Source organism: Heterodontus francisci, chromosome 33 (assembly GCF_036365525.1).
Source record: "Heterodontus francisci isolate sHetFra1 chromosome 33, sHetFra1.hap1, whole genome shotgun sequence".
Classification (NCBI taxonomy): Eukaryota; Metazoa; Chordata; class Chondrichthyes; order Heterodontiformes; family Heterodontidae; genus Heterodontus; species Heterodontus francisci.
Genome location: NC_090403.1, coordinates 39,689,325 through 39,706,786, shown reverse-complemented (window position 1 = coordinate 39,706,786; position 17,462 = coordinate 39,689,325). Strand labels below are relative to the sequence as shown.

At 42.7% G+C, this 17,462-nt stretch overlaps 1 protein-coding gene across 4 annotated transcripts in view; it reads left to right on the top strand.

Moving 5' to 3' along the window:
* The window catches only part of LOC137348117 (abl interactor 1-like), a 51,779-nt gene continuing 34,317 nt past the window's right edge, over positions 1 to 17,462 (top strand). For 2 of the 4 annotated variants that reach the window (XM_068013345.1, XM_068013344.1), the window contains exons 1-3: positions 1 to 213; positions 1,015 to 1,068; positions 10,077 to 10,244. In XM_068013345.1, coding sequence (XP_067869446.1) covers positions 97 to 213; positions 1,015 to 1,068; positions 10,077 to 10,244 — 339 coding nt within the window. In that variant the 5' untranslated portion in view covers positions 1 to 96. The remainder of the gene's footprint in view (positions 214 to 1,014; positions 1,069 to 10,076; positions 10,245 to 17,462) is intronic. The other 2 variants (XM_068013347.1, XM_068013346.1) reach the window with 1 other exon arrangement.

Here is a 17,462-nt window from a genome sequence, read left to right as displayed (position 1 = left end):
GAAAGATCACAATAAATAAGCAGTGACAGGGGAAACCTCAAGTTAAAAACTTGAGTGTTCACAGAAAAAAGGAAATGAAAACAGTCGCTCTGCAAAATGGCAGAAATGCAGAGCGTATTTGAACAAGACATCCTTGCAGATAGACAAGCTCTGTTGGAAAGCTACATAAACCTCCAGAAAGTAGCAGAGTACTGTGAGAATAACTACATACAGGTATGTGAATTACTTAAATTAGTTAAGTATTTGTCACTATGACAATCCTATCCATAGCTGCAATGCATTCCCTATTCACTTGGACTGTGCATCTGGTCTTTTGCGTTCAGTAACTTGTACTTCTGTTAGCTTTGCCACAGCTTGATGGTCATATAATTCTCTGAAGAATATTACTATTTAATATACTAATCGGAACATTTTATGCTGTTACTAGTTCAATGTTTTAAAGAATCTAGACTCAAGTACCCTAACCAGATAAACTGAAAAATTATATTCCAAACAAATATTTGAAAGATAGACTGAATTAAAGGCTAACTTTTGAAATATTTGTTAAACAGTATCAGTAATTATTTATTGACTTACAAAATTGGAAGTGTATTTAGCATGTTTTGAGAATTTTAAACAGTGCTGATAAGGAAAGACTTTTCTGCACTAATATACCTTCCTTAACTCAGCAGCACAATGTACTGAAAGGCTGTCAGTGCAACACACTTCTGGTTTCCATGCAGTTATGTGCTTTGCATTTCAATACCTGTAGCTAATGGATCCACATGGAAATTAGCTCAATGCTTTTTGAATTATGACAATTAGGAACAATGTCTGGATTTTCAAAAGTTTATGCACTTGATCAGGACAAGGTAAATGTTCATATAGTAAAGAAAGATATAATAATTATTGCCATAATTCTTGAAGTAATGATATTGAATGTTATGGTTAGATTGCATCATGTACAAGTAACTTCAAAAACACTTTGCAGTTTGGTATTCAATATTCAGATTTTAATGGCGTTTTCTTCCATAGATTGTTAAAAGATCATTGGAGCATGAATTATTGGTATCATGGCCAAACAGAGAAGTAATTCAACTTCCTCACTATTAACAATGATTTCAGGAAACTGAAGTTGCCAGAGAACTTTGCACTAATTTGTAAAACAATGCAAAGTCAAGCTGAGAAACAAAGTTCTTCAAAATTCTGCTGTGATGCTGTGACTTTGTTTATTCACTTGTAACTGTTAATGATGAAGTATTGCTCCCAACAATTTTTTTTTATGGTTTAAGACTTGTGACCAAAGATAAACCCTTACTGACTGCTTGTAAACCAGAATGATAGTGGAAGTCAAAGGTTTCCATTCTCATCTCTTTATCAGCATTTGGAAGTTTCACTTTAAGATGCAAGTGGTGGAAATGCAAATGTTAACATTTCTGCCTGACATCAATTAGAATTTAAAAAAGCTGACTTTCTTTTTTGTTTTTTCAATTCATATGGAACTCTATTTTAGAAGAAATAGCATTAAACAGCACATTTTCACCCATCAGGGGCTATTTCCTTGTACATTTCTGATGCACTACATTTCTGATATGGAAAAGTTGTTCAGTTAATAAATAAGTATTTTTCTCTTTGGGTAAAATGCACTCTCAGTGATTTATTATTTTGCTTCTACTTTCAAAATTGTGAAAATAATGTGCTGTTCACATTAATGTGTCACAATTAATGTAAATCCTTCAATTAGAAAAAAACACTTCCAATGGGGCAGTTTCCATCAAATGGCTATTAAATGACTGATTTTATTTTGCTAAAGGTGTTTCCCTTTTTATTGCAATGATTTATACTGTGAATAAACTTCTGGGATGGGGGAGTGTGACTTATTTGTTTGGATTGTTATGATTGACAATTGTTAAGTATGCAGCAGGGTGTGTTTGGGATGGACTGTGCTCTTGCAGCTCAGATCTTTACTATTCAAATACTCCATTCTCACACCATCTCTGGTTTCCTGTGGTTATGAATTTGGAAAAACTGTCTGCAACTCAAACCCAGTATAAGAAACCAATGAAGTCATCAATACCTAAATTTCCAATTTTTAGGTCTATGTACTGGCATCAAGTACTATATACTATAAAAAACACATTATGAACTAACATGCTCCAAGTGTTTTGCTGTTACTTATCCTCTGACTATTGTCCATCTTGAAAACATTGTTCAACATCATGTTGGGCGACTTTTTGTTATTGCAGATGATGTGAACAGGAGTAATTTAGATTTAGTTATTAGATATCTCATAAAAACCTTGAAATTAGCCTGTATCAATGTTTGCATTTCAAACACTCATGAATAAAATAGGACAGTGGGCAAAGGAGTTGCACATAAAACCTGATCTACAACATAATTTCAAATCCAAAGTTGCATATTTCAGATAGAACGTGCGGGGAACTAATGACTCCGGGGACAAAGTGCTTAATCTCCATTTCAGAACCGACTAAACTTTTCAATTACACCTTTTAAAAGTGTATAATGCAGCCAACTTGATGGGATACGGGGTCTATTTCAAACGTTTTAAATCAGTGTAAAGAATGCAGCAATTTCAAATTAGGCTCTTTGATTCAATTTAAACTTGCTTCTTTCTTCATTTAATCTAACTATTAATAATGCTCAATCAGGGATTATTGGAGGTCATTGTCATTACTTGGGGTTTGATTTTTAGCCCCTGCTGTGGCTGGCATTGGAGGGGGATGGGCGCTAAAAATAGCACTGCTGGCTGGAATGCTGATACCCTGGCTCCATCCCGCCCCAGGCCATTTTCGCAGAGGAGGGATGGGTGGGGGTGGGGGTGGGGGTGGGGGGTGGGTGGGTGGCGGGGGGCTATCTGCTCACATGTGGCGTAAGGGCTACTTAAGGTAATTAAAGTAGGCTGACTGAGATTTTCCAGTTGGCCTCCAGGTTCCGGCAAGTGGCGGAGGATAGTTTAGCTGCCTGGAAGTAGCCTCCCAGCAGTAGATCAGGAGGCCATTGCTCCAAACAGACCTGGAGGCTCACCCTGCCAGCCTGGGTGCAGGAGCAGCAGCCACAGGCTGCCCTGTAGAGGGGTTCCCTCCGCAACATCCTCCCTCCCCACCCCCACTGTGGTGGCTTGGCTGCAAAAGCCATCTTTTAGTTTTCATTTTAAAAAGTTGGAAAGAGGGAACCTCCATTTTGAAGTGCCCTCTCCTTTACTTACCTGCCATCAAAGCCTGCTGCTCCTTTCAAGCTGGAAGGCCTCTGGTTGACCCTTCAGCTTCGAGAGCCCTCCCGTCATCCATAATTAGACAGCGAGCCCACCCACTGACCATAAATTGGCAGAGCCGGGTGACTGTTTCTCACACAGAGCAAGCTTCTGACCAACGTTTGAGACCGACAGCAGGGTTCAGAAGCCGGCAAGGAGAATCTTGTACTTTGACGTATTTTCATTGCAGAGTTTTTAATTACACAGAGCACCACTGTACTTCCAATGCAATACCACATGTTACTCTATGAGCTAATAGAAGAACATTGCACAATTTAAGGCATAAAAGATATTGGGTGAAATTTAAATTCAGGTTTGAAAACTAAAGCTGCAATCCACGCAAGAAACTGGGATTTTTTTCTAAAATGCATTCCGATTGTTTTCAATGGGCGGTCATGCTAATTGATTTACCCATTCACCAAGTTTAATATTCCTTCCAAAACATTGATAGCAGGGCCACATATCAGTAATAAAACACATTCAGTCTTACTGACTATGCTTTCCTTTCCTTTCTTATCTTTCCATCTCACCTGCCATTTTTGTAAGTTACTTTCCATCTCCAGGTACTTTTTCCTTTCTAAGAGAGCTTACTATTTACAATAAAAGCAAAATACTGCGGATGCTGGAAATCTGAAATAAAAACAAGAAGTGCTGGAACCACTCAGCAGGTCTGGCATCATCTGTGAAAAGAGAAGCAGAGTTAACGTTTCGGGTCAGTGACCCTTCTTCGGAACCGAAGAAGGGTCACTGACCCGAAACGTTAACTCTGCTTCTCTTTTCACAGATGCTGCCAGACCTGCTGAGTGGTTCCAGCATTTCTTGTTTTTATTACTATTTACAAGATTGGAGGATAATTATGGATTAGGAAGGCCTTTTGCCCCATTTCAATTCAACCATCCACAAGGATCCTGAAATCCACTCATTATGGCATTCAATTGTTTCTTAAATGATTCCAGAATGTTGCCTGAACTATCTTATCTGGAACTCAATTTAGACATTGTAGGCTCTTTTTATGAAGAAGAATTTGTTAGTATCAGTCCTTAATTTGCCCTTTATTCATTTGAACCTTGTCCTACTCTCCAAATTTAGCTTAAATTAATATTTTAAGAAGCTGAAAGGATGTACCTTTTCCACATTGTTTAGTATCTCATTCACCTCTGTAAGATCACATCTCAGATGCCTCTTAATAAGGCTGAAAAGTCCATGTTTCCCCAGAATTTCCTCATTACTTAGACCTCCAACACTAGAAATTAACCTGGTGGCTCTTCTCTGTATTACCTCCGATGCTTGAATGTCTCACTTGTCTCTCAGTAACCAGGACTGGACACAATGCTGAAGATGTGGCCTGACCAGAGCTCTACACAGTTTGAGCATGACTCTCCTGAATCCGACTTGAATTGTCTTGGCTACATAGTTCAACAGTCTGTTGATTATATTGATGACCACTCAGCTTTGGCTGGACATGTTCAGCACCGATATTTACATTTCGAGGTTTCTTTGAACTTCACCCATAGCTATTTTAACACCATGCATGGATTATGTATTTCATTCATTTTCATTCCCAGTTTGGTGTCATCTTCAAATTTGACCAAATCGTCTTGTTCTCAAATGACAAGCAGCGATATTGTATCAGGCACCAGGAGTTAGAGAAGAAAAGCACACCCCTTCCACATCCTTCAGCCCCTCTGGCATCTCCATGTCTTCTGGCTAATCTAGCTGAGATGAGGTGACCCATCTAGTGGGATAGGTGCATTGGACTGGCAGTTAAAGCTTCAACTCAGGACTTCTGGATGTGAATCCAATGTTCTAGCTGGGAGAGGGTGGGGGGGATGGGTTGGGGTTGGTGGGGGGGGGGGGGTGGTATAACTGCAGCACAATTCCAACAGAGTGGCTGCAATTTGAGGCAAAATCAAGATCCATCCTTTTTAAGTTCTCCAGTAAGGAATGCAGATGCTTGAGAAAGAAATAAACAGGTAAAACCTCCCCTCACTTCATATATTCCTGATAAGCGTTAAAACAATGGTTAAAGAATGACTTGTTGGTGGATTGATTATAAAGGGAACTGCGTGGTGCAGTAGGTTAACCCACAGAGTTTTTCAATCTCTGGGGATTAAGTTAAAGCCTGGACTGATTGGATGACTATTGGCCTATGTGGAATAGATTTGGGAAGTCTCAGATCAGTTTCCAGGCTATGTGAGCAACATACAGATGTCATTATAGCTCTCCATTTCAATCTGAGCTTTTGAATTGGGTAGCTATTAACCATATGGCAATGATGCAATTGATGTCATGACATCATATGCAATAAATTTGCTCACGCTTTTAGTGGGTCAGAAGTGAACCCAATAGGACTGGGCTCTTGGCACAAATTGGCAATCACATTCAGAGAATCCATGGGGATAGCTGGCATGAGAAAACAGAAATGTTACACCAGGAGCTCCTCCCGGATTGAATTAATGTAGAGGGAGTTTTATGGCCCAATTTAAACCCATTCAAAATGCACCCACTAGCACAGAGATAAAATTGGGCCTCCACTCTACATCTGATCTGTGCTCCAAATGAATGAAATAGAAATTATTACATTTCCCCACCCTAACATTAAGAGAGAAAAGTCATTTTCTATTCAATCTATCAATATCTTTCAGCCGGAATTTTACCACACCCCCCCCAACCCCCCCACAATGGTGGCGGGGCAGGGCCATAAAATTAAGTGGGAGGCGGAGGGCCATTCTCGACACCTTCCCACTCACTTTAATCTACTTAGAGCAGCGGTGGTGAGAAACAGCCGCCCGCCCCAGGCTAATCAAGGCTCTTAAGTGGCCAATTAACTGGTATTTCACCCATGGCGGCAGGACAGCAAAGGTCCCAAGGTAAAACAAGGTGGCCTTCTTGCGGGCTTGGGGGGTCCCTCCTAACTGCCACCCTGTGCCCATGGAGGCCCACCCCCCGGAGCCCCAACTGCCTCCACCGCACTACAGGTTAGGGAGGAAAGTTCAGGTTGTGAATAAATTTCATTTTGTTGATATTGTCCCGAAAACTAACATTGGGGGTGGGGTGGGGGGATGGGTGGCAGTGGGAAAGGACCTCCAACATTTATTTAATTCTTCACATACAATGCACCACTATATCCCTCTAAAAATTACAATTTTTCCTAAGGGCTAGAAGCCCTTTAAAAATGGCGCCGCGCCTGTGCGGTGGCACCGGACGCCATTGCCAGGTACAGAGTGGCCGCCTCCTTTACGTCATTGGTGGTGGCCGCTCCGCCCCCTCCATTTAAATGAGCCCCCGCGCAAAATATCATAGGGGACTCAGCAGTGGCACTTCCATGTCAGAAGGCCGCTGAGTTCCAAGCGTGCTGCTATTAAAATTCAGCCCAGTAGCTCAAGTCTCTCCTTATAGTTATAGTTACCCATCCCCGATATCATTATGGTGAATCTATGCTGCAATAAAACTTTAATATCCTTTCTCTAATTGGACTCTCAAAACTCCACACAGTGCTCAAACTTTAACCCAACCAATGTACTGCACAAATTTATCTTTACCTCTTGGTGCTTGTATCTATGCTCCTATTTACAAAACATGAAATGCCCCTGGTCTTTTTATGACTTTATCTATCTTGCACTTTTTTGACTTTCAAGAATTATATAGTTGAACCCTTGGTCTCTCTGGTGAAGTATATGTCCTTTGTGTGACACTCTATTGAATTTACACTCCAATCCTTGATTTTTCCTTCCAAAATATAGTTGCTGTTGTAATGACAGTGAAACTGTCAGCAATCACTGTCATTACTGTGTAAAACTGACAACAACTTCTGGCTTCCGCACATGCACAGTGAAACATGGAAATCCGTACGTTGCTGTCAGTGATACCGTGCTCCTCCACAGTGGGCGGAATTTAATGGGCTCCTGGAAGATGGGCTAGGAGGTGGGGGGCCCCACAGAATCGCAACAGAGGGCCGGTCACCTTCCAGCCACACCGCAATTTTGGCCTGGCACTGGCACCCCTGCTGGCTCAACTAAATTCAGTCCCTGGTACGCTGTTGCAGTCTTCGTCAATGCAATCAACACAGGATCACTAATTTGATGCAGACTTTAACTTTTTATGTGCTATTCTCAAGATAAAAAACATCGAAAATGTTAAGCTTTGTTCAATCAGGATTAACGGAGTTTTTAAACAGCAAACTAGGTAATAGTTATTACTGAACAACCTCTCTGGCCCTGCAAACTAATTTTACAAGGGTGGATTCTCGTTCCTTCAGAAGAACCTTTAAAAGTTGCATGATTTTTAAAACAATAAAAATTAAATTTATTTTTTAAAAAATTTATGACATTTCAGTTCCTCCCTTTATCCCATGTGTATGGCTCAATATTTATTTTGCTTTCTGTATAATGATTAAAATTTTAATTAAGTCCATGCTTTTTACTTCCTGTGTTGCTGTCTATGAGAATTCTTCAATCTGATTGTCTGATCAGCTTGCCTGCACCCTGTTCTGTTGCGGTATGCCACAGATCCCCTACAAATGGTGCCAAATGCAGCATGATGCCAGAATAGAGGAAACCTATGTTGTAGAACCTGATAAAGCTTTGTGGGCAGCTTTTCTTAAGGTCAGAGGCAAGCACCACCCTTCACGGCCAACTGAGAAATCTGAGCCATCACCTCACATTTCTCCTTGTTAAATTGTATCTGCTGCTTGTGCCCATGTTTCTGCTTGTCTGTGTCCTCCTGAAGTCTTTTTTGGTGTTCCTCACTATTTGCCAAACCAGCTACTTTTGTTTCACCAGGAAATGTTAATATTGTGCCCCACTATTATATGTAAGTCTAAATCATCTATCAATGAGAACAATGGACCATTTCCAACTCTTCTCCAATCCAAAACATTAATCTATTGTCTCCTGTCCTTCAACCAACTTTCCATCCATACTGTTACATTTCCTGTCATTCTATGTGTTGAATTTGAGCAGATACTTCCAGGGTTTGGAAAACAAAACTGGAAACAACACAAAAATGTGCACCAATCCAAAGTAAGAGTTTTCTGTCTAATTTGTGGGTGTTTGTGGAGGATATACAGCTGTAGCATTCTCCAATCCATTCTTCTTGCAAGCTCAGCTTCCTACTGGGAATGTGGGATCATGGAATTGTTACAAATGTCATTCAGGGTCAACATATATAGATGAAGGATGGTAATGTAGGGAAATATTACATAGGAGAAGCTCTAAAATGAACATATGGGGTACAACAGTGGTGTTTATATGGACAGAGAAGGAGAAACCATTGTAGGAGGTGTGCTGGCTATAATAAGATCCAAATACTGCAGATACTGGAACTCTGAAATGAGAACAAAAAGTGCCAGAAATACTCAGAAATACTTTCATCAGAACTCAACTGGCTAGGTTATGTTAGATAGTGCTAGAACCAAGCAAAGCAGTGCGTTTTAAGGTGAGCAATAGGGAGGAGTGATTGTGAAGAAGAAGGTTGTTGAAGGCCACAGAGAGGACAAGGAGGTGTAAACCCACCACTGTCAAAGTTGTACAGAATGTCATTGGTAAGTTTGGCAGGGCCAGAGAGGTTGTTCAGAAATAACTATGACTTAGTTTGCTGTTAAAAACTCAGTTAATCCTGACTGAACAAGGCTTAACATTTTCATTGTTAGTGCTGTGGTCAGGATTGAAATGAATTGCTGACTTAAATGGAGAAGTGATCGGAGTGGTCATGCATTTGGATGGCAATGGTAATTTAGAGGAGAAAGGAAGGCTGGAGGTGAAACTATAATTGGAGAGAAGGCAGGTAAGTATATGCTTTTCAAAAAGTGAAATGTTGGTAATTATGTAAGTTGGAGGAAGAATGACTGAGACTAGGGAGCAGCTGACATTGTTAGTGAGCATTTGATGCGAAGAAGTCCTGGGGATCAGTTGAGAGGGGGGTCAAAGATGAGTGAGGGGTGGGGGTGGGGGAGGGAGAGGGGTTTCATGGAAGAGGTGAGTCCAGTTAGTGAACAGGTAGCAATGGAGGAGAAGCTATAGAGCACTGTGTAACCAAAACTGGAGAATGAAAGTTCATTGCCACTGCAGGCTAGATGTCCCTACAAGAAGAAGAGATCTTTACTTTAGATCCTGTCTGGTTCTTTCCTGCTTCTCCATGATCCTCCAATTGGAGAAGGGGTGGCTGTAGGCCCTAAGGGCCTCTTCCTCTTAGTAACCCACAAAATGGATGCCCTACCAACAAAAGAAGAATAAAATGAGGTTGGAGGGATGGAAAAGTGCTGCTCTGACTCATCTAAATTACTCTACCCTCCTTGGAGGAAGCACCTGAAATCCCAGGACAATATAAAATGGCAGAGGGCTCTCAATATGGCTTTCTGCTCCTATTTCTTATGCTTTATGCCCAGGGAATAAGCATTTCCAGTGTCCAAATCATGGGGAATTGTCCCAATAATTTTAAAACAAAATTATAAGTAGAACACATCATGGTGAGCAGTAGAATGGAGTTATAACAGCTTCCGCATTTGCGAAAAAAATTCCACTCTTTCTACTCAAATATTTAAGTACAGAAAGTGAACTTGTATTTTCAACATGTTCTGCTCTAATTGTTCTAATGCAAAGCCATTAGTGTGCACTGCAACCGTTGGATTAGAAAATTGTTAGTTTTAAATATTGTCACAAATGATCATTGTTTTCCATGATTCCCATAGCAACACATTTTTACAAAAATGATGGATTACAAGACAATCACTTCTCAGTGTCTGGAGAGAACTTACACTCCATCCATAAAAGTTGTCCCTAATTCAACTTTATAGGTGATCCCCTAAAGTAATTTATTTCTATTACAGGCTCAAGACAAAACAAAAGCTTTAGAGGAGACCAAAGCCTATGCCGCCCAATCTCTCGCTAGTGTCGCCAGTCAAACCAACAGCTTGGCTGAGAAAGTACTCAAACTGCTGGATCTACAGACTTCTCAGCTCTCCAAAATGGAGTCTTCTATAAACTTCATATCTCAGGTGATCATAAATCTTCATTCAATTGTCATTCTTTTCCAATTACTTTTTTCTTCATTTTGCAAGATTTCAAATTTCAGAGATTTCTGGAAATAATGCAAGGTGAAACAAGAACCCATTGAGCCTGTTTTCTGGGGGTGAAAAACCAGGTTAAAAAAAAAATCACTTTCATGGGACTATGTTGTGTGGCCGAACAGCACTGGAAATATGCTCGATGCCATATTGGGTCGGGTGATATTTAGGTATTCCTGGCAGCTACCTCAAACTGATGGTGGGCGACCAGTTTTCCCTGGATACTGGACGTGCTAAAAAGCCTCCAAGGTGGCCAAGATGGGATCTTAAACTGACATACCTGTTTAGTCCATGTTTAGCACAAGGTGCCATCTTGGTTAAGGAGTTGATGTCTGGGAACAGCTGCCTGGAGGATTGTTAATTGAGTCAATTACCTATTCATGTTCATTAAAGAGACTGCATCTCATTTTCGTGGATAGTGCTTAACCTAATGCCCTGTCCTAACAGCAACTAGTTGATTGGGAGTAAACAAGTTGTTGCAGAGGATTTTGAGAGTAATTTAAAAGTACATCACCTTTTACTGTTCATTTGGTGCTGGGAGTTTGAAGAGGACTTTTCAAACCTTTTGGGACACTTCGTCACAACGTCACCAACACCCCATTAACATTTATTCTGGAAATTCTCTGAGGATTTCACCTAAAAGTTGTAAGTGCTGTGCTACTGTATCATGTTGGAAACCTTATAGGAGTCACCAGCAGAAAGGGAGTGCTTGGTCATTGGCATCCTGCTATGGTTCCACCTTGTTCTGCAGGAGGAATAGGAGGAGGACATGAGACCAGGCAGAGCCGCACCAGTTGCTGCAGGAGAGAGGTCCAGGAGGGTAGGGTGGATTTCTTCTCCACCTTGGGTACAGGGCATTCCTCCTCCTCCAGACCTCTTTTACCAAGACCTCCAATGCTGCATCCAAGAATTTCTGTGGCCTGTCACTGAACCATCCTGAAATCTGCTGCAATGTGTCAGTCAACACAATCCACTCCTTCAGTGGAAGTGGATGAGTGGAGCCTATATACGCTGTTCCATGAAAATTGTGTCTAGTTAACGATGAGTCCTAAACCTGCAGGTTTCTGTTTTAGCACCTCCAGACAGGTTCAAGTTATGTTAATCAGCAATTAGGCCCAAAATTGTGCTCCACTCATCCACTTCCACTGAAGGAGTGGATTGTGTTGACTGACATATTGCAGCAGATTTCAGGATGGTTCAGTGACAGGCCACAGAAATTCTTGGATGCAGCATTGGAGGTCTTGGTAAAAGAGGTCTGGAGGAGGAGGAATGCCCTGTACCCAAGGTGGAGAAGAAATCCACCCTACCCTCCTATCCCTCCGCCAAAACTAGATTATTAGTACTGCACCCATTATACATCTTTTTGCACCCTTTCACCAAAATAACCCCCTAGGCCTCTGATATATGCTAATGAGGGGCCTAACACCTGCCTTATGACCTTAATCTGAAATCTGGCAGTGTTCTGAGTGGCTTATGCACCAGACATGCTCTGCTCAGTTTTTCAAGGTCTTTTTTTGCTTTTGCCTTACCTAAGTATTTAATAAACATCCACTGATTTTGATAAGTAATGTTACTTTTATCTAATTGGTTTCTAATGAGAAAAATGTATTAAATGGCACTATGCAATCTATTTTCAGTTGCATTTACTTGTGGTCTTTGACATACAGATTTGTGCAGTGCACCCAAATAGACTTTCAACAGATCAAAAGAAAAGTCAAAGCATTTCTAGATCAGTGCAAACTTCATACACTGATCAAATTCCATTCAAGGGGCTGAATCTTTTCCTTGGGAGGCAGGAAACAAGAGCCGGGACTGTTTCCAGGTCCCAGACCTGCCTTCAGGAGAAACAGTCACTTGTTGGAATTTTCTCTGGGGCATTCCCTTAATTGGCAATGGAGGCAGGTTTCCTGTCCAATTAAGGGCGTTGCACTGGCTTTTGAAGCTGGAGGGCCAATCAAGAGGCCTTCCAGTTTCAGAGGAGAAGGAGTCTGCAGTAAAGGGTAAGTAACTGAGAGGGCGCTTCAACATGAGGTGCCTTCTCAGCGACGTTAAAAATTTCAGAAAAAATAGAAAAAGCAGCCAGGCCATTGATGTAAGGTGTGGTGGAATCCTTCTACAGGGTCTCCTTAGGCTGCACCCCCACCTAGGCAGGTACAGAGGGCCTGTAGGTCTGCCTGTAGTACTGGGTACCTGCAGTTAAACTGCCCGCCTTCACTTCAAAAAACTGGAGGCTGACTGGAAAATCCCAGTCGGCCTCTCTTAAGCGCCGTTAACAAGGCTCTTAATGAGCCTAATTGGCTATCTTGCTCGTGGGGGCAGGCGGCTGTGCCAGGCCTCAAACCTGCCTCAGGCAAAATGGCAGACACTGGGAACGGGGTCAGGGAACCAGCACGCCGGCCGGCCTGGTTATTTTCAAGCCCCGTCCACCTCCCTTCCCGACCTTGGCGGGGCCCGGAAATTTCAGCCCGAGAATTCAAACAACTCAGATAATTGTCACAGTCATGTGAATTCTTAGTCAGGAAAATATTGTGACATTCGCTGGAACTGGCCGTCACTTGTAGAGAATCCCTCATCCTGTTTTAAGTTTCAATAACATTTAGCCAGCTAGGTTGGACAACAAAAGAGAGAGGAGTGTTTTCAAGTGCAAGTGAATAAAGCAACTGGTACTTCATGGCAATAAAGAAATGTTAGTGAAGTGAGTTTCCCACAAGATCTCGAGAAACTTGCAATGTGATTATGAGACTGCAGGGAGTAAACAGTTGTTGTTTTCTCTTAGTGGCTATTGTAGAGTCATTTTGAAGCCCATCTTGACAATGTATTGGATTAATGTCTGTGTTGTGAATCCCCCATAAATGGATATACAATTGGACATGCTGATACCTCAAAGAGTTTCTAAACTGCACCTTCAGGAAACAAGGCTAAACAGAGATAAAAAGTAAAAAAAAATAGAAATCTGATATACGACAACAAAACGCAGGAAATATACAGCAGCCAGATCAGTATCGGAAATGGAGAAGGAAAGATGAATGTTTCAGGTAGAGACCCTTCATCAGAACTGAGAAAGGAAGATGGGCAAACCCCTTTTTTGGAGAAATCAAAACGAAGGGCGGGTGGAGAGGGCGGTGTTGTGGGGCGGTAGTAGGAACAGGTAATATATCACAATTTAGATATGCAAATTATAACTGGGCAACATATAGAGATCATCTCAGGCTGTAAAAGATTTTAGGAAGACAAAAGGTGAGTAAAACCTGAACTTGCAGAGTCAGTGTGAGTTTATGTTGCTGTGTCCCAAAAAAGTATGTATGTTTCAGTTTCCACCAGGCATTTCTGGAAATTAGGGACAATACCCACCACCCAAACATATGTTCTTTTTCAGCACCAACATGAGAACTGAAAGTGTTCAGACTTTTTTCCTGAATGCTTCCAGCAGTTTTTGATGCAGTTTCATTCATGTTTGTTTGAATGCCAAATGTACATTGGACTCCTGTGTCACTATTTCTCTTTCATTTCAGTGGCTACTTTGTTAAACTTTAGATAGGATTGCTGAAGGTCATGGCAATCTAACTTTGTGCTTTATGAAAAGGATCTGTGTAGTTTAAACAAAATAAGGCGTTGAAAAACACACATATGCAAAATTAAACTGGGAGAATAGTAGCTGGTTGGCAATGTGTTGCTACCACCGATATACTGTTGACCATCTTTTGTTTTTCTATGGGCTGCATTTTACGCCGGGCGGACAGGAGCTGGCCACCGACGTAAAAGTCGGTGGCAAACCCGCTTCCGCCCAGCCTGGGGATCCAACCCACATTTTACGGGTCCCCGGGCTTTAATTGTTCTGAGGCAGGACTTTCACCCGCTTGAGGGACGATTGCCGGCCCATCATCTGGCGAGGTAAGTGTGGTCGTGTGGGGGGAAGGGGGTGGGGGGGGGTGTCTCAGGTCCTGGGAGTGGCTGGGGAAGTGGGGGTGGCCCTCAATCGGGCACCCTGTGCCCGTTTATCCACCCCCCCCCCCCCCCCCACCGGTGCACTGAGAGGCCGCCAGGTTTCACTGGGCAGCCTTTCACGTCTCCCGGACACCTGCTTGCCATGGGTAAAATCACCGTGGAGGCGGGCGAAGGCCCTTATGTGGCCGGAAAGTGGCCACTTAAGGGCCTTGATTGGCTTTGGGCGGACGGCACGTTTTTCGCCCGCTCCACCCCCCCCCAGGCCCACGTAAAGTGGTGTGCAGCGGGAGCGGGTCGGGAAGGCCTCCCGGAGCCTCCCGCTCAATTTTACGCCACCCCCACCCTCCTGAAACCATCCAGCTCGCTGGGGTGGTGTAAAATTCTGGCCTATATGACCTGTTTTGTTTATTTTTGTTAATGAGATTTTTGTTTTGAATTTTAATGCTAATGCCTTCCTTTTATTGTTACTATTTCACTGTTGCTATTTTCAATCAGTTTCAGCATTTGAAATAAAATTTAAAAAAATTAGCATTAAAAAGACTTTAAGAATTACACTTCAATATGGCTTTACACTTTAAAAAAAAATTGCCCCTAGTGTAGGTAGGTGGCAGGAGAGTTGAGGGAAGGTGGGGATGTGATAGGGAAAATGGGATTAATGTAGGATTAGTATAAATGGGTGGTTGATGGTTGGCACAGACTCGGTAGGCTGAAGGGCTTGTTTTGGTGCTGTATCTCTCTTTGACTCTATGGCATTTACAATTTGGTTTTATCATGTGCACATCCAAAGTTATTAACGTTTAAAGTTGCACAAGGACTTTATAAACACCCTACGCATGAATCACATTATATTTAGCACTGAACCCTTGTACTGCCATAGGCAGGGAGAGGGCATAAGCATCAACAGGACAGATGTATGACAGGGAGGGGGAGTGGCAATTGTAGGGTTAGGGCTTCACCAGAGATATGATGATGTAGTCTCTTTGAGAGTGTAGAGACTTTGGGCTGGATTTTATTCGCCCTCCGCCGGGAGCGGCAGCAGGCGAGAAAAATGGCGGCCCGCACATGTGGGCCATGGGCCACCATGCTTCCGCGATCTTCCTCGCGGCGGCCCATGTTAACGACCCGGTCGGCCTCTGCACCCACCATCACGGCAATGGCATCAGCTGCCTGTGCGCAAGCACTGGTGCCGTTTTTAAAGGATGGCTGCGTAATTTATTCACACCCCCCCCCCCACACTATACTGATTAAAAATCTGCCATCCCTTTCCCACCCACCCCCGCCACCAATAACAATAAAATTCATTATTTGCCCTCTGCCCTGCAAAACACATACCTTCCACACTTGACCTTCCCCCGCCACCACCCTAACTGATCAAAGTGTACAGGTCAGCCCTTCCCACCGTTCCCTGCACTAATGATGTAAATTTGACTCTGTTCCCCCCACCGCAACACTAAAAATATCAAATTCCCCCCTTCCCCACCATGGCGGCACCTGCTTTCCTCAGATGGGAAAGTGAAGGCGCGTGAGTGCCGGCCTCCGCTCAGATGATTGTGGCCCGATGGTAAGATTGTATGCAAGTTTATTTAAACGTATGCATTCTGGTCATTTAAATATTCAAAGCCGAGTCCCGTCGCCCAGTGGTGGGGGTGCCACCACAGAGTCTCGCTGCCACCGGGAAGATCGGGCCCTGCCCTCTCGGCATCGGGCTCCGCTACCCGAACATTCTTCCGGCCCCCACCCCCGCCACGGGGCCTGACGTCGGGAGTTCTGTAAAATCCCGGCCTTTATGTGCACAGCTCTACATCCGTAATAGATCAAGTGAATTCTAACTACAGGTGGGAAATTGCTGGTTTCAGTTAGTTTCCCGCTTACCCATAGCAGTAAGAGGCCTCATTAACATGCCAATTGCCACCTGATCGAGCAGGAAATGGGCTGAAGCAGCTGCTGATCTCTGGAAAATCATTGTCCAGCAGTATTCAGGTCAACGTGGGGAAGGGGGTTGATAGCATACATGAATTAGAACCCTCCTCATTTTTGCAGGCAGTTTTGCTGTCTATCGAAAAGTGTCCGTTAAAGTCATGAATAGTGATATGTGGGTGGCTTTCTAGCAGGTAAGTAACACGGAGCATTGTAACTGCCCACTCGCTCACTTTCAGCTGAGTGGATGAGGATAAAATCTCCCTCCCTCAGAATATGTTCTTTCCTTTAAAGCTGCTGTCTCATCTCTTTATAAAGCCCACTCACCGTTCTTAATCCTTCCAGTTACCTCCGCATTCCTCAGCTCCTCTTCCTTCAGAAGATCCTCGAATGTGTCATCACCTTCCAGTTCTGAGTTCACCTCCCCCACAATTTCCTGTTCAAATCCATTCACTTTCCACCCTTCCCACAAATTCAAGATTGCCCTGGTGCAAGTCACCAGCCATGTACATTGTGACTTTGACCATGTCATGCTATTTGTTATTCTCCATTTGATCTATTCACATTTTTAGCAAGGTGGATCATATCACTCTCCTTCCCCATCGCTCCTCAATCATCTACCTCTGTCCTCACCTGGTTCCATTCCCAGTTTTCCCATTGCAGCCAACACATTTCCAGCAATGGCTTCCCCTCCTGCTCCCCGCACAGTCATTTCTAGAGCTCCCCAAACTCCATTCTTTATAGTAAAAGCAAAATACTGCGGATGCTGGAAATCTGAAACAAAAACAAGAAATGCTGGATTCACTCAGCAGGTCTGGCAGCATCTGTGGAAAGAGAAGCAGAGTTAACGTTTCGGGTCAGTGACCCTTCTTCGGAACTGACAAATATTAGAAAAGTCACAGATTATAAACAAGTGAGGTGGGGGTTGGGCAAGAGATAACAAAGGAGAAGGTGCAGATTGGACCAGGCCACATAGCTGACCAAAAGGTCACGGAGCAAAGGCAAACAATATGTTAATGGTGTGTTGAAAGACAAAGCATTAGTACAGATTAGGTGTGAATATACTGAATATTGAACATCAGCAAGTGCAAACCTGAAGAAAAACAACCTGAAAAAAACAGTGGGTAAGCAAACTGAACAAACTAAGATGAAATGAAATAAATGCAAAAAAAGATTGTAAAAAATGTAAAAAGGAATGCAAAAAAAAAGGAAGAAAAAATAACTAAAAATGACTAAAAATGAAAGTAAAGTGGGGGGCTATCATGCTCTGAAATTATTGAACTCAAT